This window comes from Rhipicephalus microplus, chromosome 4, assembly GCF_043290135.1.
Source record: "Rhipicephalus microplus isolate Deutch F79 chromosome 4, USDA_Rmic, whole genome shotgun sequence".
NCBI lineage: Eukaryota > Metazoa > Arthropoda > Arachnida > Ixodida > Ixodidae > Rhipicephalus > Rhipicephalus microplus.
Window position 1 is genome coordinate 157,962,683 of NC_134703.1, and position 27,733 is coordinate 157,990,415.

The following is a 27,733-nucleotide window of genomic DNA, read 5'->3' on the forward strand; positions in this document are numbered from 1 at the left end:
GGAAGGCAGAACGAGCCCGGAAAGAGAGAAAGTGATAAAAAGAAAGGGAGGCACGAAAAACATCAAGTAGAAAATTTAAAAAAGGCAAAAGAAACTTATGCAACTTGTGAAACCTACATAAACGGTAATCTATGCAAAAAATCGCATCATATCCACGGATTGAATCATCATGACTGGGGCGAAGCGTCCGTTCGTCCGTCCGTGTATCCATTCGTCTGTGCGGCCGGACGGACGGACAGAGGCACAGACACAGAGATGAACGGAAACATTGGCGGAATGACGGGCGCACGCACGGATGAAGGAAGCATGGCCGGACAGACAGACGGACAGTCTCATGAACGGACGGACGGTAGAACAGACGGACAGAAGCACGAACGGCAGCATGGACGGGCAGACGGACACACGGATGGTCGGAAGCATGAACGGACAGACAGGCGGACGCTCGGACGGATGGACAGACGGAAGCATGAACGGACAGACAGCCGGATGTGCGGACGGTGAACTAACGGACGCACGGCCGGATTGACACAAGGACAGACGGACGGACGTTCGCCCCACTCATAAATATTCACTCCGTGCATATGCTGTGAGAACCACTAACGACATCTAGTTATATTATTCCCAAGGACACGTGTATACAACGCCATCTATTGAGCAACTCATTAACTATAGGTGGCTATACATAGTACTACTATTACTACCGACGAGAGAACGACCCACGGCATAAGGAGCTTTGCCTCTCAAAAAACTAATTGTATTTTTAAGGTGTTCTTTCAAGAGAAATTTCAGTTGAAAGTCAGTGCCCGTTTCGCGTTTTGTGACCGCGACAGCTGCGGCATCTACACTCACCAAGGGCCTATATAAACCCTTGGAAACCAGAATCGCCTCATTGGCAGTGGCGGCGCCACCCAGGACGCACCAAGTTATCGCTGCCTATGTTTTTCGCAGGTTAGTAATGTGAAAAATTACAAGTCACTATCATTTAAATTTACCGCCGGCCGCCGCTGCCATTTACTGTCATCTATGCCCTGTCTGAATCAGTATTAGTAGCGTGTACAAAAGTGTGCGCAAAAGCCGATGCTCTTGAGTGTACTATGTGTTGTGGTATTTACCATTTTGGCACATGCTCTGATGTTGTCGAGCGATCCCTAAGGTCTAAGGGTGATTCGTTTCGCAAAACATGGATTGTAAAGCCTGCCATGGCGACACTCAGACAGGAAAAAATAGCCCCACAACAGAATATTGCCCTACAAAGTGTAGCCCCACACCGGACGATATTACACTAAGGCTTGACATGACTAATGCAAAGCTTGAACAACTTATGCTTTTGCCAGCAACGGTGACGGAAATGGAACCTTCGGTACAACTAATGTCTGACAAGTTTGACGCCACGATAAAGCGCCTACACGAACACGACAAAGAAATTAAGTCAATCAAAAGCGTCTAGATGCACTGGAACAAGCTGAAGTTGTGGAAACACGAAAGAATCTGCAAGATGCCGTGCATGACCTTGCATGGCGCAGCCGGCGTCTAAATTTAGAAGTACACGGAATCCCTGTGACGCCTGCTGAAGATTTGCTGGATAAGCTGAATGCGCTCACGGCCATTCTTGCAGTCCCACGCCTCTCAACAAATGACGTCACAGCGATCCACCGGCTCCCATCAAAACCAAATAAGATACCGGGAATAATCATCCGCTACAGCTGTCAGTTAGACCGAGCCACCGAGTTAGACCGAGCAAGCTACCGAGACTGTGGCTTGCTGCACGCCAGAAGCTGAGGGCCGCTAAACAGCAGGCTTCAATTCTCGAAAACATGACCACGCACAACCGCGACCTTCTTCGGAAAACGAAAAGACTGGGCCACTGAAAACGGATTCCGTTTTGCTTGGAACTCAAATGGCAAAATATTGTTAGGGAAAAGGAGGGCGATCATGTAGTCGTTGTTGCGTCAGAAATGCAACTCAGTGAACTTGTACGTTAAGCTAGCATATGCAAGCTTGTACAACATGGTAATTGCGCCACACCAATTCTTATAGATTGCGAAGGCATGTAAAAATCCTCTCTCCTTTATAAACCTGAACTGCCGCTGCGCAAAATCAAGAACCGATGAATTAGACATGCTTTTTCAGACACTAGGTTTTCAATTTTCAGCAATTATACTAACAGAAACGTGGTATGATGAAGGGTCAGAAATGTACACACCCTCAGCCTATTCGCACTTTTTCGTAACATGACAGAGCTAACGCGGTGGAGGGCTATCAGTGCTGGTTCACAAGTCTTTTGAGTGTAGCCTTCAACCCTGTTTCACCGTTGTAACAGAGGACTATGAAGCGGTAACCTTATGTAATGCAACACGTATGTTCGTAGGGCTCTATAGACCCCCAACCGCTTCGTTTGATAATTTTTGAACGTTTTTTGAGGAGATTCTTAATTTTGCCACCGAAAACAAATTTGAACTTGTACTTGGAGGCGACTTTAATACCAACATACTCGACAATGGTTTGAAGCAAAAGTCCCTGGCAGCACTTGTGGCGTTGAATGGCTTTGACATAATATCTACCGGACCAAGAGTTACGGCAACATCGTCGACGTTACTAGATTTTTTCATTACAAATGTATTGCACTTATCGATAAAAGCAGATGTTATTGCTACAGATTTAAGTGACCATTTAGCAGTTTTCATGCTTCTGGCTAGTACTGATCAACCCAAGAAAGAAAGGGAGAAACGCACTTTCCAGGATATCTCGGATAATAATCTAATACGGTTTAGAGAGGCTGTAAGCGCACTTACATGGCAACAAGTTTACAATGAGCGTGACCCTGACCAAGCGTACGAAACTTGCGTAAGTTATGAAGTTTCCTTTCAAACTAAAACCGTAACACAATCGCGCCAGATTCGCAAACCCTGGGTTACCAAAGACATTCGGCTAAAAAATCAAGCACAAAAACTATTTGTACAAAAACTTCATCACTAGTCGAGATCCTAACGTATTCAAAGAATTTAGGTCCGTCCGAAACTAAATAGTCAACGTTGTTAGAAAGGCTGAAAATAGCTACTATAATTACTCATTTTCTCAAGATATCATACGGTCTGACCTAACGTGGAAGAAAATAAGTTCCGTACTTGGCCACTGCCAAAACTGTCAACAAACTACGACCAATAATTATGAAGGTCAAGCTGTATCGGGCTCACCGTCGGCCAATATTTTCAACAATTTTTTATACAACAATTTTCTGACACGTATTCAGAATGTGACGATTCAGGCAACATAGATTTAAACTTCAAAGCTACATCTGTTTTTTTTATCTCCTACCGACGTGCAGAGGGTGCGCAATACCATCCTAAATTTAAACAATAGTAGCACTTGCGATGTCGATAGCTTGCAAATTGGACCTGTTAAACATGTAGTAGACCTAATCACGTTTCCGCTGACAGATATATTTAACTTCATCTTGTCCAGTAGAACATTTCCCCAGAGAATGCAAATTTTGAAAGATATCTTGATATATAAAGGTGGGGACAAAAATGTCTTAAAGAACTATCGGCCTATTTCAAGTCTGCCAGTTTTTTTTTTTCTAAAGTCATAAAGAAACTTTTACACCTTAGGCTATCCAGTTATCTTTGTAAACACCCGTTACTTGGAAACTTTTAACATGGTTTCAGAAAACACTGCTCTACTGAAACTGCCTTGCTAAAACAAAAAGAAATAATATTACATAATTTTTCGAATCACTGCTTAACTTTCGGAATTTTTATTGACTTATCAAAGGCATTTGATTCAATAGGTCATAGAATTTCGCTCAGTAAGTTGCATTCCTACGGTATAAACGGCATTGCTCATAACCTCATGTAGTCTTATCTAAGCCACCGAAAACAGTATGTTTCTCTTGGTGACTTCTACTCTGAACTTAAGTGCATTAAGGCTGGAGTCCCCCTGGGAAGCACACTAGGGCCTCTGCTGTTCTCCATATATGTGAATTACTTGCAAAACGCTATCTCACACCCCGAATATCCCTTATTTGCTACGCAGATGACACAACCCTGTTTGTGGCTCGTAAGAAAACCGAAGATATAGAAAAAATTTCCGCAGATGTTTTACCACTTCTACATTCCTGGATTGAGAAAACTTTTCTGGTAATCAATACTCAAAATACTAAAGCAGTACCGTTCCGACCGAAAAATACCACAGCTTTTCTACCTCATGTCTGCCTTGGTCAATGCAAAATAGAAATAGTTGAATGTATGAAGGTGCTAGGAGTGTACTTTTTCAGTAATCTCACGAGGAATTGCCATGTTAATGAAATACACAAAAACTTTGCAAAACAACTGGCCTCATCAATAGAGATAGATACCTACTGCCCGAGCGCATAAAGCTTTTCTTATGCCATTCTTTATTCTCCCCTCAGCTTGCTTACGGGCACCTAATTTAGGGAACAACAACGAAAAAGAATAATAACAAGTTGTTACTTTTACAGAAAAGGGCAATGAGAGTGGTAGCAAATGGTTTTTTTTTTTTTGTTCTCACACCCAGGAATTGTTTGATCGGTACTGAGTAATGACCGTAAATAATCTTTACAACTACCGTTTGACGCTGTCTTACTGCGTGGCAAATAAAAAGAATAACTCATTTTATATTGACCTATTGGTGCTACAAAAGAAATCTCACTGGCACGACACACGTTTCCGAGAAACGTGGTCTGTTCTAACGCCGCGGAATAACTATGCTTCTCAATCGATAACTTATACACTGCCCCATCTATTGGATAAATTTACAGATAACGCTATTGATATATATCGCCTGCCAAATAACCGTTTACTAAGTGTATTTTGTGCCGCCTGACTATGTTATTTTTAATAGTGTGCGATCTGCATATTGTTATTATTTGTGTTGATGTACACTTTTGAAATAAAATTGACCGTAAACTGTCTTACCTAAGAGGACGTTTTGATTGTAGGAATCAGTGTTTCATGGTGGTGTTGATTTTTCGGTATTTTCGTGGGTCATTCGCGATCATCTCGGCGTACAGTACTGCTATTTCTGTTTATTTTGTGCCATTGATGACTCTGTGATTCTTTGGTGTGTTTTCCAAAGCTGTCAATTCAGGGGCGTCCGCCTTGTCAAGGTACTTCTCACAGTAGCTTTTTGCAGCCGCTCCATCCTTTTATGGAAAAGGAAAATAAAGATTTGATTTGACTTGATTTGATTTGTTCACTGATAGTCCTTTAACTGGGTAATTCCAATCAAGTAAACGTGCTTAATAGGGCAAACAGTTTATAAGATGGGCTACATGCATCCTGTCATATGCGTACCTCTGCTAGGTAAAGTTATATATTCACGTACACTTAATAAGCAATGTTGATCGGACGTAAGGGGTGGAAAAAGAATAGTTAAGGTAATGCCACATATAAAACAGAATAAACGTTATTAAGGATATGAACAATTTACAAGTGGCAGAATCAGGGCCTGTGACTCCCAGGCTGGTTTTCAGTGCACCTTGTTAGGTTTAACTATAAAAAAGTGAAGTACTAACAAGAAGAGTTAGGTTCTGCTATAGCATTAGCAGAGCTTGAGATAAATGCACAGCAACGAATCATTACTGTCCACTTTGTTATGGCTCATAGGTTAAACATATCCGTTTTGTATAATGTAGCTCCAGGTTTAATTTGTGAGGTAGAAGTCACAGAATGTTTTCAGGATCAACTAATTATTTTTGGTAAAAACATCTTCGATTAGGTAATTATCAGCAGCGCACACTAGCCTTTATCGATTGTTGCTCTCTGTTTTGTTAAGACAAGGTAAAAAATATGAAATAGCAAAGCTGCAGTGCTTTCTCTTCGCCATGCTTTTCTACTCATTAAGGGAATGACAGTCTTTGCTATGCTAACTGAGTGCGAAACTCAGCATGAAATTTTAGCCAGAAACATACCAACTTGTCATTTTATTTTGTTTTTTAAAAACATTTGTAGTAAAAAAAAGTCAAGGCAGAATTCTCAGTAAAACATTGAATCTCATGAATGGGATGAATGCTGAGAGCCTAATTGACTTCTTTGTTTGATATCCTTTTCAGAAAGACACTTCTGGCGAAGCAGGCAGTGTCTTTGGCCTACTTTTTTTTCTACAATAGCGTCTAAGAGGGGAACAGTTCCCAGCGTTCTATGACTCCTTTTTCTCAAGATTTTGAACAAGCACTGAAATGCAGAGTCTCAGTGTTACTCGTTCGATTTTATTAAAAAACTACAAGCAAGTTTCTTTTCATGAGTTCTCGAGGTGTGACATTAGATATGAGCTAAAGAAAGAGTACCTGTGCATGTGCAACAGCTTACTGATACACAGGCCTATGTATGTTCTATAAAAGAAGTTGAACGAATGATTTTAGGAAATCTTCGCAAAAAACTAATAAACGAAAGATGGCGTAACACAGAATGATAAACGTTTGAAATCGGTGGATTTATGTCTTAATATGGTTGCGTGAATTCCAGACGAACTTGAACATCAAGTACAGGTGCAGAAGTAAGCAGGATAGCGTATGCCACCCCCCTTTGCTCAATCTTTTCAACATTAGCAACAGTTGTCGATTCCTGCATGGGTTTGCAATGCTGAACCAAGATCAAGTCAAACAGTGTACTGCTGTGGAGAGAATGTGTCTGCTATAAAAATATCATCATTTCTTGAAGAGCAGCTGTATCCAGTAACGACAAAGATTTTCGGGTTAATTCTGCAGCACCTCTTGACCTCAACTTCATGCAAACGTTCGCGAAAGTGATGTGCAGAAGCATTATATAATTAGAGGGAGACCTGCCTATCCGTCGCTAATTTATGAACGTCACCTTTGACCTTGGCGTGCGTTTCGGCATTCACTTAAACAGTGGTGTGATGCTAAATATAGGTAAGAGTACCCACTTCCCATAAATCAGATCAATTAAAGACAGCAAATGAGTGAAAACCGCAGCATATCGCACATTAGTGTGCGTAAACGCTGATTGCGAAAAAAACACTCGGCGAATTGCTAAGAAGGCGCTGCTGCCTTTGCGTGCAACTCGCGGCAGTTCACCTGCACAAAATGCAAACGTTAGAATAGGCACGCTAAAATGCCCAAGTCAAGTTAACGTGCCTCCGTGGATTGTCTTCACTGACACGCGAGTACCTCACGACCGTAGGTCAGCAAAGGAAAGTTTAGCTCACTCAAACTCACTCAAGAAATACAGTTTGCGTTTCGGACTTACTCGGACTCAGCTTCACAAAAAGGTTTTTCAACCGAACTCACTCCTACTCACACTCACGAAATTTTTATTCAACCCGACTGACTAAAACTCACAATAACGGAACTATTACTCACTCATACTCAGACTCACGGCTCGATCTGAGTCAGAGTCCGAGTGACTTGACTCATGAGTGGGTTTGCCGACCTGTGCTCGCGACACAATCAAGCGAAATCACTCCCAACACACGCACATGCGAGAAACATACGTAGGTTTCGAAAGTTGAAGACAGCCCCGTCGCGCTGGCATCGGCGCATTCTCAATAAGCGAAACACCAACTGTTTACGGAGAAACTGTGAAAATACGCACGAACCCACGTTAATGATTCTTGCGGAACGGCGAACCACAAACTGAATTACGAGCTGAAAGCGCTCACCACGGTTGTATAGTGTTCATGAAGCCTTAGAAACTATTCCATGACCAAATACACACGCAAACAAATGGATACCGCACACACACGAAAAAAGTCCAAGGTTCCACCGATGGTTCGCAAAAACCACATGATAGATATACCCCCGCAAAGAAAAAGGTCGCCCTCATGCGGAGGTGCTGTGATGCAACATAGATATCTGCTTCACGTGCATGTGATCCCGAGTTCTATTCCAGTGCTCAGTGTAATTTTCATGTTAATCTCGCAGGTGTAGGTTAATGTGATACTATCGTTCTTATAAATACCCTAAATACCTGTAATCAGACTATCCACCGCGAAATCTGTGAGTAAATGCTCTCGTCAGCGTGAAACAATACATTTTTCCACAACCAGATCTGAAGCTGGGCACCTACGGAAGAGTCACGCGTAACCGCAGGTCTTACCTAGCCAGGAAAAATTTGACTTAAGATCTCCGTAATCTTTGTCTCACTTATTCTGAAGGCCATTAAGAATTGGGACGCTTTCTCTGGGACACTGTTCCGGAGGCGCGTAAAAAAGCGACTAGAAGCGGCCACAATTTGACTGAATTTCCTGCCTGCTGGAGGGTATCCTATAACCAGGTAGGTAGTATTTGACTAATAGTGCTCAAGACAATTATTTCTCGGGTAGAAGTGATGTACAACACATTTTTAAATTTTGCGACCTGATGGTTTTTGGTGTGGGAACCTCAAAAGTAGCGTCTCCATCTGCATATTTTTTTAAGGTGTCTGCTCGCTTACCAAGCCTTATGTCGTAGTAAGAGTAGTGTTTTCGGGATCGTCAAATTCTACTTTAGTAATACGCGGAAAATTGCCTTGCTCTTCAGTGTCATGTTAATAAACCTATAGCAGGGCATCACTGTCCCGTAAATAATAAAAAGAAACGTATGCAAATATCAGTGTACTGCTGTATTTGTATTCCGGAATATGTTTTCGGCGTTTTACAAACGTATCTCGGAAATAAAACTGTGCGCCAAACGCAAATTTATTTCGGCATATGTATTTCAGGCTTCCAGCTCATGTATTTTGATCTCTGTATTCGTGCATACATTTTTGTGAGTCTCTGCCCAGCAGTGTTATAAACTATAAAATGTTCCAAGTAAATTCTACTTGTACTCAGATTTTTTTGTCTCCCCTCTCTCATTCCAGCCACCCACGATGGCCAATTTCCTGTGGTGATTACTGTGAGCCACTGCGGCTCATACTAAAAAATACGTAAACACTCAAGATTGGTAAAAGAAGACAAAGGAAAAGAAAGGTGAGAGGAGAAACGGGACTCTGCTGATTGCATTCAGTCATCGAACTCTGTGTCTTTAATCCCGGCTTTAGCCTTCATGCACTTCGTTATCCTGTGCAAAGCAGCAGAAGAAACCCCAACTTCGTTCCGAAGCACGTAATACCTCCCATTTACGTCAGAATCTTTTTTTAAGATTTTTTAATTCTTTGTTCTACGGAGGACTAAAACATTGACAGTAGTTAAAGACAGTCTCATTGGTTCCCAGCGTGTTCTTCGGAAACGTGAAGCTCAAAACTACCTACTTAAATTACCCCCCAAAAAATTGACACTCTCTTCGCGTCTGTTATTTAAAAGCAGCCGACAAGGAAGTAAAGGTCCAACAAGATTAATAGCAGCCTCTCAAGAGGCAGCTACGATTAGTCCTATTTTTACTATGTTTCTACCAAGGTTTTCGACCTCCACAATTTCTACCAAAGTGAGCTGAACTCTGCCAGATGTGTATTTGCAGTGTGTATCGACAGGCATTCCAACCGAGAATTTAAATGATTACAACTCTGTGACCAGCGGGTCAAACCATTTCCCGCAAAGCAAAAAAAAAAAAAAGAAACGTCCGCTCTAGCAGACATTTGGCCTGGTTCGTACTAATACCGCTCAAAATTGCGGCTTCTAACTGAGAAAAACTTTCCTTGTAGAAAGCTGGCTTGGTACGCAGCCCGGGATTATTCCCCTGCGCTTCAGCTAAGACGAGCTCAGAAAACACAGCAAAAGTGCTTGCGGGTACCAGTGTTTTGAAAAACTTCAAGAAAGGTTTTCCGATTAAATTAAATTCCACACACCCTGGAGCAAGTTTATCTGCCTGTATGTGTCTTTTTAAATAAAAATTCTTATTGAATTCAGCGCTAGTCCTGGTCTCTACGCCTTTTATCTACTTTAGAAGTTACATTAGGTGTTACATGCTATAAATGTTCATTGGTCCGAACTTTGGCATACCAGAGAGGCAGTCAAGATACAATAAAACGTGTGCTTACAAAAAAAAAGGGCTCAAAACTTGCACTAAGCCGCGTAATTCTTCATACACAGAGAACCTGGTCGGTCTCGTGCTCATTTATTGCTGTTTCTAATAGGCAGAACTTTTGCTTGGATTTTCGAGAGCACTTGGTTGTAGCAGTGTTGAACTCTTGTTTGAGCTTGGTTTGAGCTTGGCGGATCCAATCGATGATTCCGTTGCCATTTCCCCACCGCGGCAAGCCTAGCTTCTCGTTCTGCGCCTTTTTCTTCGAGTGAAAGTGAAGAATTTCGGCACCTTTAAGACGCGAGCAGAAGAACAAAGAAATGCACAAGACAATATTGGAGGGCAATACCTTGAAACTAGCTTTGTCTTGTGTGTTTCTTTATTCTTGTGCTCTCGTCTAAAACTTGCTGGAACCCTTCACTTTCTCATTATGTGCCAGTTGGCTCCCGGAGACAACCACAGCACCAAACAGTTTTTCTTCGGCAGTATGGTTAATGCTCATGCGACCCATGGCTGCGTATGATTAGGCATCAGCTCTTACGTGCCTTTACTAACCAGAAGGTGTCATGTGACAACGGCAATAAAAGCAAGTAGAAGTTTTTCCATTACTTTTTAATCTGACTCCACGTTAGTATCAAAATTTGGTATGAACAGCAAATATGTATTTGCTGTTCTTGCATTGATTTTTGAGTCTTGCGACGTAGTCGAGTCATTTAGTGAATACTTCTACGAAATTAACGAGTGGGCGCCAAGCTTGGGTCCTTCGAGTGGCAAGCGAATGTTCTACCAGACGGCCACGCCTGTTCATAAACAAACAATGACAGGCCCAAAGTTTCATCGTGTTCTCTTCGCCGTTGCACCCATTAATTTTTTCTGTTTCATGTTACAGCTGATAAGGTTTATTTTGCTAGTGTATACCTAAGAAATTGTAGCGCTGGGATAGACAATATAAGAGCGTTTCATCAAAAGCTTGCTGCATCAGATATTTCAGAATTATCAGCAAATATAGTTAATGTCAATTTCAAATGTTGCATATTTCTTAGTTCCTTAAAAAAGGCTAAGTTATTCTCAGCGCACAAGAAAGGGTGATACGACAGATGTTTGTAACTATTTCCACTGATTTTTATTTGGCTTATCGCTCAGTAGTGTTTGAAAAATTATTTTTAAAAGACGTTATAAAGTACCTCAACGAATTTAACGTTCTAAAGTTTAGTCAATTCGGTTTCCGTGCATTTAGCACTACGAATTTAGCAGTACTTTTACTAACCACTTTCTAATGTCTTTCATAGATAACGATAACGGTAATTTCGCCGGGTCTGTGTTTCTTGAATTCACGAAAGCATTCGACACCTTTATTGATCTCATCTTCTTTACAAAATTAAAGTCCTTGGGTATCACTGGTCCATCCTAACCTTCATAAAAAATTACCTTTTGATCGCGAACACCAGTCCACATGGGGGTTGTTCATTCGGGCGTTAAAATAAATACTCAATGCGTACCACAGGGTTCTCTTCATTTGCTTTTATCATTTTGTATTTAGGTTAATTTGGTTTTTTATGGCGCAAAAGCAGCTAAGGCTATGCTGCGCCAGACACAAGACTTTCAGGAATGGACGCTAAAAAGATGAGACTTTAAAGCTTATTTAACAGGTTACTTTCTTTCAGAAAGTTTAGCAAGTCAGGCAGAGGTACTAGAGGGTCATCTCCTAGGAACAAAGCAGGGTGTAAAGGTACGTGTTGTTTGTATAGCTTGCTGAAATGTTTTTGTCTCTGTGTTTCAATGGTAGGACATGTGATTAGGATGTGCATAAGTGTTAACGCTTCTTGGCATTTTTCACACGTTGGTTGTTCTTCCTTTGCGAGTAAGAAGTTGTGTGTCAAGTGTGTGTGTCCAATGCGAAGTCGGCATAATACAACTGCAATAAACCGTTGCTGGTGACGGCAGGTCTCCCATTCCCCGAGTGTCGGTTTCACTAGGTGGAGCTTATTGTTCGAACAGGTGTCCCATTGCTTCTGCCATTTTGCTAGTAGGGCCAGGAGAATTGTTCTCTGGATATCTTTAAGGGAAATTTTTACTTTTGTTACTGTTTTATGGGCTGCCTGGGAAGCATACTTATCTGCTTTTTCGTTTCCAGGTATCCCAACATGACTTGGGACCCAGCAGAAACGGATGCAGGTTGCCGGGCTGTTTAAGTATACCATGTTTAGAATGTCGCCTACTATAGGCTCACATTCGGATTTTATATGTAGTGCTTTTAGTGTGCTTAGTGAGTCGGTGTATATGATTGCTTTCTTGTATTTTTCAGCGATGATTTTCCGAACTGCTTCACTCAAGGCATAAGCTTCAGCTGAAAAAATGGAAAAACTACGAGGTACTTTCACAGAAATTGCGCTTTTCGTCGTCACAATCCCAATACCGACGTGGTCCTCCGTTTTTGAGCCATCTGTGTAAAATTCTTCGTAATCCCTATATTCGTGCTGAAGTGTATAAAATTCTTGGATTATGTGTTCTGGTGGGGTGCTTTTTTTGTTGAAACGGCTAAGTGAAAATTCGCATAGCTGTGACAGGTCAAACCATGGCGGCAGTCTTGGTGGTTTAATAGCGGCATCTAGTGATTCAACAGGGATGGTATAAAAGCGGCAGTAGTCCTCGAAACGTAGGACAAGTGGTTTGATTAGGTTCGGTTTGTTGAGATAGTGTGAGCGCGAGTCACATTTTGCGGCAATTTCATGGCAGATGTGTTCAGGTGACGACCTTATTCTTAAAACATATGACAAGGTTCGTAATGCTCTTCAATCACATAGAGGGGGCTCATTGCATTCTACGTATAGACTTTGCACAGGTGATGTTCTGTAAGCACCACTTGACAGACGGAGACCGAGGTTGTGTACAGGGTCAAGACGGCGGATGTACGAGTTTCGCGCCGAGCCGTAGACTATGCATCCGTAGTCTAAAATGCTGCGTACAAGGGATCGGTAAATACGTATAAGGCAGAATCGATCGGAACCCCAGTGTTTATGGGAGAGTACTTTGAGCACATTGAGTGCTCTGTTTGCCTTAGTTTTCAGTGCATTTATGTGTGGCAGGAAGTTTAGTTTTCGGTCGAATGTGATTCCTAGAAATTTGTGTTCTTGTTTTACCGGCATGCTGATGTTGTATAGGTTGAGCGCGGGTTCAGGCAACAGTCCTCTCTTTTGTGTAAAGAGAACAGCTGTGGTTTTTTGGGCTGGAAAGCGGAAACCATTTTGGTCGGCCCATTTCGTAAGTCGATTTATTGTAATTTGGAGTTGCCTTTCGCAGAATGATAGGCTGGAGGCTCGGCATGCAATTTGTAGATCATCAACATAGATGGAGTGCATGACTGTACGGGGTATAGCCCTGTTGATGGAGTTCATCTTTACTATAAACGGGGTGGTGCTCAAAACGCAGCCCTGTGGTACACCATTTTCTTGGACAAATGTTCGTGACAGTACCGTACCCAAACGTACTTGAAAAGTTCTATTCGATAAAAAATCGTGTAAGCAGTTCAGCATTCTTCCGCGAATCCCTAAGTTAGCTAGATCTCTGAGAATTCCGTATCTCCAAGTTGTGTCATATGCTTTCTCTAGGTCGAAGAAGACCGAGAGACAGAACTGTTTGTGTAGAAATGCTTGTCGTATTTCTTGTTCCAGCCTAACAATGTGATCAGTGGTGGAACAGCCCTTTTTGTATCCGCACTGGTTTGCGTCTATTAGGTGCTCCGATTCCAGAGTGAAGGTAAGTCTAATATTAATGATGCTTTCGTAAGTTTTTGCAAGGCAACTTGTTAATGCAATGGGCCTGTAGCTACTTGGGGTTGTTGGGGGTTTACCAGGTTTTAGGAATGGTATAACTATGGCTTTTTTTCAATCTTCAGGCATTATGCCAGAGTCCCATATTTTGTTGAAGAATTGGAGAAGTGTCCGCGCGGATGCTTGGTATAGGTGTGCCAACATTGCGTAGTGTATCTGGTCAGACCCTGTTGCCGTTTTTTTACCGGCAGAGAGTACCCTGTTCAATTCGTGCAGCGTAAGTGGAAGGTTATAACTTTCATTTGAGGTACTGCTAGTAGGCAATCTTTGTCTTTCTGCATTTTCTTTATATTTCAGGAATGTATTGGTGTAATTTGCTGAGCATGATACCTTATAAAAGTGTTCTCCTAATAGGTTGGCCTGGTCTTCTAGTGTTGATTGTGTGTCTGGACTTGTAAGCAGTGGTATTGTGTAGGAGGAGTACTCTCCCTTGAACTTCCTCACCTGGTCCCAAATGTGTTTAGATGTGACTGAACTGTTAATTGATGATATGTATTTTTGCCATGAATCCTTTTCTGCCTGTCTTCGAATAAATCGGGCTCTGGCTTTTGCCTGTTTGAAGTTGATGAGGTTGGCGTAGGTGGGATATCTTCGTAGAATTCCCCAGGCCTTATTTTGTAGTTTTTTGGCATCAGTACACTCGTTTGTCCACCAAGGGTTGAATTTCTTGGGTACGATGCCGGATGATTGCGGTATTGCTTTTTCTGCTGCTAAGATTAAAACTTTGACGAACTCTTCGTTTAGTTTCTCAACAGAAAGCTCCGATGAGAAAACTTCATCGAGTTTAGCGTTTTCTGTGAAAACTGGCCAGTTCGCGAGCTGTAGTTTTCACCGGCGTGGCCTGCTTGTTAGAGTTGGGTAAGATGCTATGAGTTTTATGATGCCGCGTTGATGATCACTGCCATAAGATGTGTTGACAACGTCCCATTTAAAATCATTAAAAATACACGATGAACACATGGCGAGATCAAAGCAACTGAAAGTGCGCGAGGTTGGTGAAAAGTAGGTAAAAGCACCGGAATTAAGAAGGCAGATGTCATTTGTTAAAATGAAATCTTCCACGGCTTGCCCTCTTGCGTCAGTTTTGTCGCTACCCCAAAGGGTTGAATGAGCATTGAAATCCCCAACTAAGATAAATGGTTTTGGCAACTGTTCCACTAGATTTTCTAGGTTTTTGGTGGTGAAAAGGGTGTGAGGTGGGATATACAGTGAGCAGATGGTGATGGTTTTGTATGATAGGATGGTGACGGCTACGGCCTCGAAAGATGTGTTTATTTGGACATCTCGCGTAGGAGTGCTGCCCTGCACCACTATGGCTACACCTCCTGAAAGACGGTTGCAATGTTCGCGGTCCTTTCGGGCAACTTTGAAGCCTTTTAGGAAGTGGCTGTGTTTTGCACCAAGATTTGTCTCTTGGAGGCAAAAGGCTACTGGTGAGAATTTGTTAATGATGTCCTTTATGTCACCTAAGTTATGAATTAAGCCTCTACAGTTCCAATGTACAATAAAAGCCATGGCAGAATAAAGTTAAGTAAATATACTTGTGGGGATTGATCGGTATAAAAGATGATAGGTGACAATATTAAGAAATAGAAATAGAAAGAAATACGATAACCATTACGGTTATCGCTTACTTATTGTGGTTACTGGGACTTTGTCCTTGTCCTGTTTGGTACGCTCGAGAGAGCGCTTTTCCTTCGGTGTCGACGACACCGGAGTTTTGTGGTCGATCTCCATTGCCTTGTCTGAGGCGCTGGAAGATCGAGAGTGAGGCGCTGAGAAACGGATCTCACGCCTTGGCGCTCTATTGAGTTTAGGGCCCAGGGAGACCGGAGTCTGCGGGCCCTTTGATGTGCATGGAGCAGCTGGCGCTGCTTCTTTTACGGGGGCGGTTTGAGTCACCATACAACCATTGGGTGTGGTAGCGGTCGACTCCTGAGGCCTTTGTGACGCTGCCCCCGACTGCGTCACATCGGCGTAACTTCTGTGGAAAAGGTATGATAGCCGTGTTCGCGCTTCGCTGAATGATATTTTTTCTTTGACGGTCAGAGCGATCACTTCTTTTTCTTTTTTCCAACATGGGCATGACCGGGAATACGCTGGGTGTTTCCCGTCACAGTTAACACAGTGGGGTGAGGATGAGCAATTTTCTGATTTGTGGTCGTTTGCACTGCATTTTGCGCATGTTTGCCTCTGCAAGAGTGCGAGGCGTGTCCGAATCTCTGACATTTGAAGCAGCGTCTGGGGTTGGGAATGTAAGGTCTGACATTTATTTTCAAGTACCCAGCCTTAAGAGAGGTGGGCATTTCACATGTTCCAAAGGTTAGTATTACGTGTTTGGTGGGCACTTCCTGATTATTGCGACGGATTACTATTCTTTGGACTTTTATGACATTTTGGTCTTGGAATCCTTCGAGGAGCTCTTCGTCACTAAGGCCTAAGAAGTCTTCCTCAGAGATTACTCCCCTGCTGGTATTTAGAGAGCGATGGACCGAAACGGTGACAGCTGTTTCTCCAATGCTGGTTAGTTGGGATAGCTTAGGCACTTGGTCTTTTTCGGTTAGCTCCAAAAGGAGGTCACCGCTTGACATTTTGGATGCTTTGTATGTGGGTCCTATTTTTTCTTTTAGGCACTTGGCCACCAAAAATGGGGATAATTTTCTTAGAGGTGTGCTGTCACTGTGGATAATGTGGTACTTCGCGAAAGTAAATTTGGTTTCTTTCGAGACGTGATAACTTGCTTCGGTGCGGCCTCTTTTGCGAGACCGATCAAGGTCGGCGGATGCTTGTAAAGCCATACAAGTATGAATGTGTTCGGTAACAGCGGCGACCACCCACCACGGAGCCCAACAAGGGGACGCGGTTGGACTTGTTGAAACAAGCCCTCCCGACGCCAGCCGTACGCTGTCACTATAACCCAATGTAATTATCCAAGGTGGGATACCTACACAAGGTTAACCCTTGCCGCCATGAATATCGGAAGTAAACGGAAGAGACTAGAAGACAGGACACATAAATAGTAAGAGATAAAGACGAAGATGTAGGGAGAGAGAGATAGGAAAAGGCGACTGCCGATTTCCTCTGGGTGGGTCAGCCCAGGGGTGCCGTCTACGTGAAGCCGGGGCCAAAGGGGTGTGTTGCCTCTTCCGGGGGGCCTTAACGGTCCAATCACCCAGCGTCTGCTCAACCCCCAGGATCCCCTTTTCCCCGGACACGGCAAAGCCACGCACGGCTAGGCGTGGGAGGGAGCCGAAACTCCCCCGTTAGCTCGGGTTCGTGGTGTCGCTACACACCAAACGCCTACTTGCGCAGGCGCCCCTGCGGGGCATTTTGTATTTACACTAACGATTCACCTAACTGGCTTACTGATTCTAAAGTTATTATTTATGCTGATCATACGATTATTTTCATGTCGGAAAAATCAATAACAACTTTGATCACTAAAATAAACAACGACTTGACCAATCTTGTTAAATTGTGTCTATTAAACAACTTAATTTCTCCCCCTCTTAAAACTAAACTCATGGTTTTAAAAATTATCGAAAAAGCAAAGCATGCGCCGAACGTTCAGCACAAACACTGCGAAACCTAGAAAAGCGCCCTTTCACAGCGTTTTAGAGCACATTGCTGGCTACCCACTACACCATAAATATTCACAAGTTTTGTGTAGTATGCCAGCGTTCACTATGCTATCCTTCATCATTATTTGGAGAAGCGTGGCATTCGCTGCACAATTGTTGGGAATTTCGTGCAATACTTTATGCAGTGGCTGAGAATGATGGAATAACTATGCCTGAAGTGGGTATGCGCCTCTGGTAATAGGTGATGAAGAACAATTTTATAATGGTTTGAATCATTGGACGACCCGCTCATTACGCATTTTGCATTGAGTGCCTCGCTGTTGCTTTGATGTTCTAAAGCACCTAATTACTTATTTACCGCAATATCTTTCCCGACATCAAGCCTGCCTTAGGCCAGTTTGGTAGCGCGTTCCAAGCACTAGCGTAGCTTAGTGGTAGAATACAGGGCTGTCATGCAGTGGACCCAGGTTGAAATCCAACTCTTTCAATAATTTTTTTTATTTACTGAGCTTTTTCTTCCTTCGATAATGGTTACGGACACCGGTGGCGGCGCACTTTAAAAAAATATCGAGTAAAAAGGGTGTCTTTTTGTCCCACAACAATAATCGTCATCAGGCTTGCATGCGCTTCCTTTCTTGAAAACTCGGCGCTGACCACTTTCCTATCGAGAATGCAATGTAACCCTGATAATGGGCATGTCTATCGTAACCGGAATGTACTGGGCGTGTGGCGATAGCGCAAGGATGGAACGCAATATAGATGACGATTATTGTTGTGGGACAAAAAGACACCCTTTTTACTCGCTCTTTTTTTAGAGTGCGAACGACTATGGCACCACGCATGACCTGTGTTCCGATCTCATAACAGCTTTCGCTGTAAAAGTGCTTTTATTCGTACCACAATTGTCCATTGACCGCCATTTCATTCCTTCCTCTGACTGTGCCGACAATTATGGCACGAGAACACAACGACGACACAAAGACAAGGACACGAACGCTCGTGTGCTTCTTGTCTCTTTGTCCTTGTTGTGTTCTCGCACTGTAACTATCGTCATGACATACGAACTTGCCCAAACTACCACTATTCTGACTCTGTGTTTTCTAGGCGTAAATTTAGACCCTTACTTGCAATACACTTACCACATTGTTTTTGTTATTAAGAAAAAAACGCATTCGGTATAAGATCACTCAAAGAAGCTGATTCATTTTTTTTTTCACTTGACGTCTTGTTGTCTTTATACTTTTTCTTCATATATAGTCACAGCCTCTATAGTAATACTTCTTTGGATAAAACATATAATACTCATCTTTCATCAATTCGGCACATCCGGACTCAGACCATTCGCACTATTACGAAAAGTTCTATTTATTCTAATGCTATCCCGCTGCTTCAAGGTAACTTCATTCTTACTGTGTCTGGCTTGCTTGGTATTCAATAATTCATAATAATATTTAAACAGCTTACCAACAGCTTCTGTGTGAAATAATTGATCCTATATCACTCACAAACACAAATAGCACTCGGTTAGCCCTTGATAACAACTTCCTTTTACCTAAATTTAACACAGACTATGTTAAAGTGACATCCTTCTTTGCGGTGATTAAATTATAGAATAATATGCCCTACACACTAAAATCATCATCATCACTATTCTATGAAACATGACCTAAAAGATTGCAAAATATCCACGGAGTGAATGAAGATGAGTGAAGCGTGAAGCTTCTACGGGTTTTATTCATAAACCGCGAATCCTCTATCTGTCCATCGGTCCATCCCTCTGTCCGTCCGTCCATCCGTCCGTCTGTCTGTCTGTCTGTCTGTCTGTCCGGCTGTTTGTCTGTCTGTCTGTCCGTCTGTCCGTCTGTCAGTCTGTCAGTCTGTCTGTCCGTCTGTCCGTCAGTCCGTCAGTCTGTCCGTCAGTCCGTCAGTCTGTCCGTCAGTCCGTCAGTCTGTCCGTCAGTCTGTCAGTCTGTCCGTCAGTCTGTCCGTCCGTCCGCCCGTCCGCCCGTCCGCCCGTCCGTTCGTCCGTCTGTCCGCCCGTCTGTCCGTCTGTCCGTCCATCCGTCCGCCCGTCCATCCGTCCGTCCGTCTGTCCGTCTGTCTGTCCGTCTGTCCGTCTGTCCGTCCGTCTGTCCGTCCGTCTGTCCGTCCGTCCGTCTGCCCGTTCGTCTGTCTGTCTGTCTACCAATCCGACCTTGCCCTCGCATTTGCAATTCTATCTTCACTGACCCTCACTTTATCATTATGCGCACAAAGGCAACCCGACCTCAGATCAAGCAGCAAAGTGCATTCACTTTAAATATCGTAAGCCTATCCTTACTTATTTTGCCATTGACCTTTTAATACATCTCCGAGTCGGTTCTCTTCCCTCCATCATTGTCGGCATTATCATCAGCTAGACCATGCCCGCAGGAGGGCAAATGCCTCTTTCATAATCATCTAATCAACTTGGTCCTGTGCTTTCTGCTGCCACGTTATACGAAGTTTTAGGGGCGAAGCTCCTTATAGCCTAACCTTGTCACTAGTCGCGCATAACCGAGAATAAAAGAGACGACAAAGAAAAGAATGCGAAAGAAATGAATGACCATTTCTCATCTCATTTGCTAGATGGCGTTTCTCTGCTGCTACTCTACGAAGTGCCGCTACTCTCCGATTCGCTGCTGCACGTGCTTTGCCTGAGTGCGCGAACGAGTGCCTCTCTCAGTCACCTGAATAGTCGCCGTGCGTGGCAGATCGTTGGTGGGCCATGAACCGAGCTGAGCGGCAGGCACGTTGAAGGCGTTTGCGCTCGGCTTCCTTAGCTCGCGTATCGCCGGTGTTACCCGCACGCCGTCTGCATTCTCGAATGTGATCGAACGCATAGACTCATGCACGGACGGACGGACATACAGGCAGATGGACGGACGGATGCTTCGCGCCACTTATCATGATTCACTCTGTGGATATGCTGCGATTTTTTTATTCTTGTCGGCCACCTAACTTTCAGTCTCCCCTTCGTGCTTTGGCCTTCTCTGGTGATCTAGTCAGTTAGACTTAATGACCAGTGGTTATCCTGCCTATGCGCTACGTGCTCGAGCCACGTCCATTTCTTCTTCATGATTTCAAATATGCTATACTTGACCCCGTTTCTTCCCTCTGAGCTACTCTGCTGTATTCTTGCCTCTTAACGTTACACTTATTATTTTCCTTCCCATCGTTTGCTGCGTCATCCTAATTTTAAGCATAACCCTCTTCGTAAGCCTCCAGGTTTCTGCTCCGTAGGTAAGTACCAGCAAGATGGATCTGTTATATACTTTCCTCCTGATGGTTAGCGCCAGATTACCGTTCATGATTTCAGAATACTTGCCGAAGGTGATTCACCCTATCTTTATTTTCTAGTTCTTTCACTCTCATGGTTTGGCTCCGCGGTTACTACCCGTCCTAAGTAGACGTATTCCTCTACAAACTCCAGCGTCTTTCCACCTATCGCAAAGCGGTGTTTCCTGCCGAGACTGTTGCACAATACTTTAGGTTTGTGCATATTCAAGTTCAGACCTATTCTTCTGTTTTCGTGTCCAGTTTACTAATCATCAGCTGTAATTCATCATCAGAATTACTCATGGAGGCAATGTCATCAGCGAATTGCAAGCTATTAAGATACTTTCGATTAACTCTTATCCCCAACTCTTCCCGATCTAGAGCCCTGAAAATCTCCTGTAAACACGCGGTTCCACTACTTTTATGCTTTTATGCAATAATTCTTTTTCACCTCTAAGACAATTCTCTTAACGCTCTTTGTCACCATATCACTTACAGTGCATTCCGTTTACTTGATGATGAGTCTCCTAGTTCTTTTAAATACGAATGCATTTCTTGATCGGGTTCTGTCAGGAGTCAGGCGGGATCCATCCACCACACTCTCCCAAAGCACAGCTGCGAGAGAGCAACCGGAGCCCTCACCATGTCACGCTTCGGTGTCAGGAGTTATCAGCAACAGCTGTGGGTACGCGCGATTATCCTCGCCCCTAACAACCAGAGCCCCGCCTCCTTGACTTAAACGTGACTTGCCACTGCCTCAATGCAGTGCGTTTGAAAATCGTGTGTAGTGTTTGTGCTGCGAGTGTTAGTGTAGCGTTTGTGTTCATAAGACGCTGACATTATGGTTGTCGGGTACAATGACAGGTGCAGTGCTTCACCATTCCTTCTCTCGCCGTTAACTCTCTCCTCCCTATGCCCCGCTCTCTCGTCCGCTCGCTCGTACGTTTATATAAACGGAGTGAAGCGTGCACCCCACTCTCAACCGTTCGTTGACTCATGCATGTGCAAACGAATGGTTACGGTACCAATTCTCGTCTCGTCAATAATTTTCTCCATTAAAAATAATACTTCGTGTGCTCTCGACGCAAGATATGCATTCGCTTTTCCTCACGATTCCCTTCGGTGACGCGAGGACACTTTTTTTTTTCTCAACTGCCAGTCAACCGTCTTCCCATGCAAATGCCGGAACGCTTTCGCTTCCCATCATTTGCCCTTTTTGTTCTTTATTCTGTCTTCAAAATTTTTTCACACAATTTTGAGAGCAGTTACGGACTTCAGCGTTACTGCATGTCTGTGTGTGGTACATTGAAGAGTAGTCCGTGCCTTTTTATTGTTGCATTGTGCTATTTTTGACGTAGGGTAAAGTGTTGACAGGGTAAGTTGACCGTAATTAAGCAGGGTAATGTTGACCGTAGTTCAAGTTACTTTCCGAAAAAACTGGAAGACAAGAGTGTTTCAAGGTAGTGTAGGTACCTGCAGGAATGCCACAAAAACAGCTTTTCTCTTGGCAGTGAATTATCTTAGTTCTGCAAGTCCCTTTTTTTTTTTTTGCTCTTTACCAGGTTATACTGCTGCATGCTGTCGTTGTCCCTTGGCTTAACCCAGGCAAGACCACATGGAACACATAGCCAGCTGTAGCATGAATAGCACGTGCTCACGCCAAAGAGAGCTCTTGTTCTTCGACCGTCTTGATAATGATATCAAGGGCGGACATTTACACTATGACTATGAAAACACCACAACACAAACTACGTAGGAAAACCGGGAGGAAGCACGAGGTAAATGGAAAGATAGAAAAAGGAGAAAATACGACGCAAAATAGAAATACAGAGAAAACCGCACAGAAAAAAGCTGGAAAACACAATAGAAATAAAGAGAGGGAAAAAAGACAGAAAACCAAAGAGAAACAACACCTAAGAGCACTACACTTCTTTCAGGCTTGGCACCACTAGGACGTTCTTCGTTTCTTCAAGTATGTACCAACAGGCCCAGCAACAGATTCTCCAACCTCAAGCACGAAGCTGCCTTAACTATCGAGGAGATCGGTAGCTATATGCTGTTTTAGGCTTCACACCGAAAGTATCATGAATGATACATGTGTGAGACACGTATAAAAATGTTCGGGACGCGCAAATATCGAGCACAAAATAAACCCAAAGGCTGATCAAAGCTGTAGCTAGTGATGTGGTTGAAACCATGAAATTTTAATAAATGGTCGCCCATTCCCAAATATAGTTTTTTTTTTGTGTCACGCTTATATCTCTACACATGGTGAGAGCATGGGTGCTCCATGAGAACAATTTTCGCAATCATACTAGTCATGCCTCTGAACTCGTGAGGAAACGTATTCGAAATATTAAAAAAAAAACATTTGCCAAATACAGTCATCTCCGGACGAGACCGCTGATGAAACATCTGCGCGCCGCAGGCAGGAGTTTCAAACACGCGGCTCACGAGTTGCGTGTTTCAGACATCTGCAATAGAGCGTAAAAGCAAGCGCGAAAAAGCTGTCCCCCCAAACGTATTGTTGACTTTAGCTGACAGCGAAGTCAAAATACTAGAGAAACGCCGAGGACAACTCGGCACGTTCACGACACATTTCGACCACTGAACAAACATCACGAGATGGAAGGAGTCGTTTTAGTTGGCGCCATATTTTCGCGCTTTTCTTTGTCCTTCTATTAAACTCACAGACACAAAGAGTTGCAAGGCAGTGAAGGAGTCATATATCGAATGCCCATACGTAGCCCTCCATGATGACGTCTGTTTTACTTGCTGGGCCCTTATACTTAAAAGCAACGATGCGTGCATGGTATTTGAAGTGAGTGGTATAACAATGCTTGAGACTCGCCTCGAAATATGGCATGGGTGAGGTCACGTTTCCGCGAAATCGACCCCCACTATCGTGGATCTCGAGGACGAAATGTTGAGGAAGGCCTCCATGATGGCCTTCAATACAGCGGACCTGGACAAACAGGGAACAGAAAAGAAGAGAGCATCAAATGAATATCACATAGCCAGGGGTTCTTGGCTGGCACGGGATTGGCGCTTCATCGCTATGAGTGGCGGGCTGTTTGTCCGTTGACGCAGTGGCAGCTGCGTGGAGGAAGAACTACAAGAATAAAAAACGATATGTGGGATGTAGAGGTGCAATGCGTTGTTTGTCTTGGTAGCTTCGTTAAACCACGCTCTATAAAACTACTACAACCATTTCACGGGCATGTTTTGATCTGCTTTCAAATCTGTGCGTGACCTTAAAACTAATTGCTATCGCGTTCATTGCTTCACCCCTTCTTTTGTTTATTTGCTGTATAATTACTTTGATTTTTTATTTACTATTCAAACACTGCATTTGTGTCAATACAGGTCCCTGATATTGTCTTCCCTTATGTAATGCCTTGTATAGGCCTTAAAGGGTTAATAAATGGTGATGATGAACTGCCTGCATTATATCAACCTTTTGGGTCAATGCATATCTATAGATTTGGGTGATATGATTATTGGGAAGTTCGAATGTTTGATTTGGCCAATGCGGTATCCAATGCAATACACAAGGCACTTTACTATTCTAAATATCCAAACACTGCAAAAACTATAACTCTTGAACAAAAACACAAGGCGCCCAGGTCCTAAAATTATTTACGCCAATGTACGAATGGACAAATTAGTTTCAGCGGTCACATTACACAATTTTTTCGCATCCTGCTATTGCGATTTTGCAAATATTGTGCTAGAAATCAAGCGTGGTGGTTAGGGCATGGCATTGTGCATTAGACCGAGCACGTTGCAGCAGGATGCCCGACCAGTGACAAATAAAACCTACTTAAACAAATGTTAATAATTAGCAAAATTATGGAGGAACATCTAAAGTAGGGAAACTCATAATTAGTCTGGGTTATCATACAATGAAGCTGCAATCAACATCGCGTTGACATGTTGTCATTGCTCCACGCTAGAGAGAAACCATGCTTTGAATATCAAACTCATAGGATATGGATTGCCACATAAGTGCTAGTTTGTCTAGTGAGTGATAGTTCTCGTTGTAAACAGGAGTCATGCACACACGAAGAGCGTCACTCGTACTTTAAAATCATATGCAAATACCAACCATTTCAGATGATCCTAAGTAACTGCATATGTACTACTCTCAATGAAGAGCGTGGTGTAAATATTCTTGTATCTTTTTTATCTGAAAAATTTATGTAAAACGTTGTTTGCGAAAACTAACAGTCGTACTATTCGTAGGCGAAACAATTTGATAAATATACTATCCGTACTCGCTCTTAATTTTTCAAATTTGCTTCCAAATTTATACTGTCGTACTGGCACAACCCAACGATGTCAATGAGAGCACCGACCTGAAAGGCCTCTTCGGTCTGGTTTGCGAGTGCGCATAGACCTGGAGGCTCGGGTGGTCCCGCCGGAACAACGCTGAAGAGGCAGGGTCTTCTCTGCGGCCCCACGGAGTTGCGTGCCTCGCAGCTCAGAGCCCCGTAGTCAGCCTCTGAGCGAGCGATGAAGGTGGCCACCGAACGCGTGGCACCCTGTGACAAAGTTATAAAAGTGGTTTTGCATCAGCAGCCTGGCGAGCACATCGGCCCTACAACATAGGCAGCAGTTGGCAACAAGGGCAGATGCGGGATGTGTCCGAGAAAGGAAGGGGAAGGTTGACGAGATAAAACAGACCCTGTTTCTTTCTTTTATTGTTTAAAGCACGGCACAGAGTCAGCCATCAGGGATCACTACTGCGCGAAGCGCATTTTCACGCCAGAAGCAGTAGAGTGGACTCTGTGCATCGAATAACAACACGCAAGTCATAAGGAAAGCACGAGTTCACATTCAAGATGGCGCTTGACACTCCTGCAACATATACTCATCTATTGTGGTTAGGCTTGAAAATTCAAAACTGAATGATCATCGCCCCATGCGCGCTAGTCACGTTTTTTAAGACTACAAATAAAGTTCTTTTATCCCTTCATCGCGAAGACGCTGTTTTCAGGAGCGTCAACGCAGAGGCCATCTCCCAACTGCTCATCCATGTTGAGCCCTAGGTTTAAATGGGGGAGGGGGGCATTTCCCGCTAATACAAGCGTCTGCCTGTATTATATATTCAATGAAGGACTCTCAAGACGCAATTTACCCCTACAATGGTGCACCAGTGTTATTCGCACACCGTGGTATTAAACTTTTATTTGCCGTTTTGCTGACACACATCGTGAGCACTTCTGCAAGTGGATTGATCGCGTACCCCGAATTTCAGACATGACAGAAATCACACCACTTCTTTCTGTATAGGCGTACTTAACACTCATATTTAACTTCACTTTTCAGATTTTTTCCCATCGAACATCTACCTTTATGTCGTTCCGAACTGCAGCATTCTAGCACACTGTTGCAAAAGAATTTCATACAAGACGATGTTTTCCGCACGTGGTCGTGTCACACAAGGTTCGCCACTCGAGTAATTTTATTTTAAATCCACAAAACGCTGCCGACAGCAGGTACCCGCGCTCTGAAGGAATGAAGGCCCCGTAAATTATTTTAGAAGCCGAGCTCCTTAAGGCATGGACTGGGCATTCAGTCGTAATCCTATGTAGCCACCTCTCATTAGTTCTTGAACCGACCGTTGAGGGTGGTACTTGTAAAACGACAAAATGCATATATGCTGAAAAATGCAAGTGGTACCATACTAGAGGACGTTATTTGTAGTATCATAAATAATAAATATCACGGCATATCCATAAAGGGAATGATGATGAGTGGGGCGAAGCGTCCGTCATTTCGTCCTTGCTTCCGGCCGTCCGTTCGTTCTTACTTCCGTCCATCCGTGCGTCTGTCAATCCGTCCATCTGTCCATCCATGCATCCGTCCACGCGTCCATCCGTCAGTTCTCTCGTGCGTCAATCCGTGCGTGCATCTGTGCATCCATCCGCCCACCCGCCCGTCCATCCATCCGTTCCTGCTTTCTTCTATGCGTCCATCCGTCCATTCGATCATCCATGCGTCCATCCGTCCATTCGATCATCCATGCGTCCATCCGTCCATCCGTGCGCCCGTTCATTCGTGCATCCGTCCATGCGTACGTCTGTCTGTGCGTCAAACAGACAGACCAAAGACGAACGGACGGACGCGGCCAGCGAATGATTCACGGTTTGCCGATAGAAAGTACGATGCGCGCAAGGCGGTGGCCACTCGCGCTCGAAGAATGAACCCCGATGTGCGAGCGCGCGAGAAAATAGGAATGACGTCACACGAAGACGATGGTGATCGCGTGTTCGTCGGCGGCGCCGTACGCTAGGAGGTGCGGTTTAAAAAAATAAAAGTCGTTTTGGTGCGCGCGTACGTCCAAAGGTCGGCGGATAGACAAAGCTGCAGAGTAGCGTGCGCGAAAGGCGGCGGCGGCTGGTGCTCGAGGACGGAACCCCGATGTGCGAGCGCACGAGGCAGAAGCGTGCTGTCAAGCTTCGCGGCCGCTCCGACAAGATCCCGGCGTACGAGAACGGGAGGCCGAAGCGGTGTGGTATCGGTGTGTGGACCCAGCTTCACTCCGCTCTCCATCATTCACCCGGGCCGTGGATATTCTGTCATTATTCTATGGCTTCACACTCCTTTTTTTTATTTGTGCGCGTCATCCATTCAAATACATAATAAAAGGATGTCTAACGAGCTATGATCTTAAGCGATACAGTACTGTACAAGAAAGGAAAACCTCTTTATGCAGTTTCAGTACCGCATGTCGCAGCACTTATCATAACCATGCAGCGATACTGATGCAAGTTTTCTTATTAGCATATACAATACAAGCGCGATAACCCACTTTTGTTGTTCTGACTGTGATTTAGTAACTTAGAAAAGATGGGGCATTTGGTAATTAAAAGCATCGTACTTTACAGAAAACCGGCAGCCTGCAATGAATCCGGGAAGAAGAGAAAAGCTACGAACAGAATACACAAAATGCAAATCATGTTCGATGAACAACCTTAGACCAAGGACACTCAATACTTTACCACGGAGAACGACCGACCATGACATGGGCTTGCAACTGTACCCCGACCACACCGAGTGTCAGGTTGAACTCTAAAATCTTTAGTGCATTGATACTACGG

General features: G+C 43.8%; 1 protein-coding gene across 2 annotated transcripts in view; it reads right to left on the reverse strand.

The window, feature by feature from the left end:
- The window catches only part of LOC119172929 (nephrin), a 383,863-nt gene that overhangs the window by 17,345 nt on the left and 338,785 nt on the right, over positions 1 to 27,733 (reverse strand). For both annotated transcript variants that reach the window (XM_075893815.1, XM_075893814.1), the window contains exons 9-10: positions 24,986 to 25,171; positions 23,479 to 23,592 (exon numbers count right to left, since the gene is read on the reverse strand). In XM_075893815.1, the coding sequence (XP_075749930.1) occupies positions 23,479 to 23,592; positions 24,986 to 25,171 (300 nt within the window). The remainder of the gene's footprint in view (positions 1 to 23,478; positions 23,593 to 24,985; positions 25,172 to 27,733) is intronic.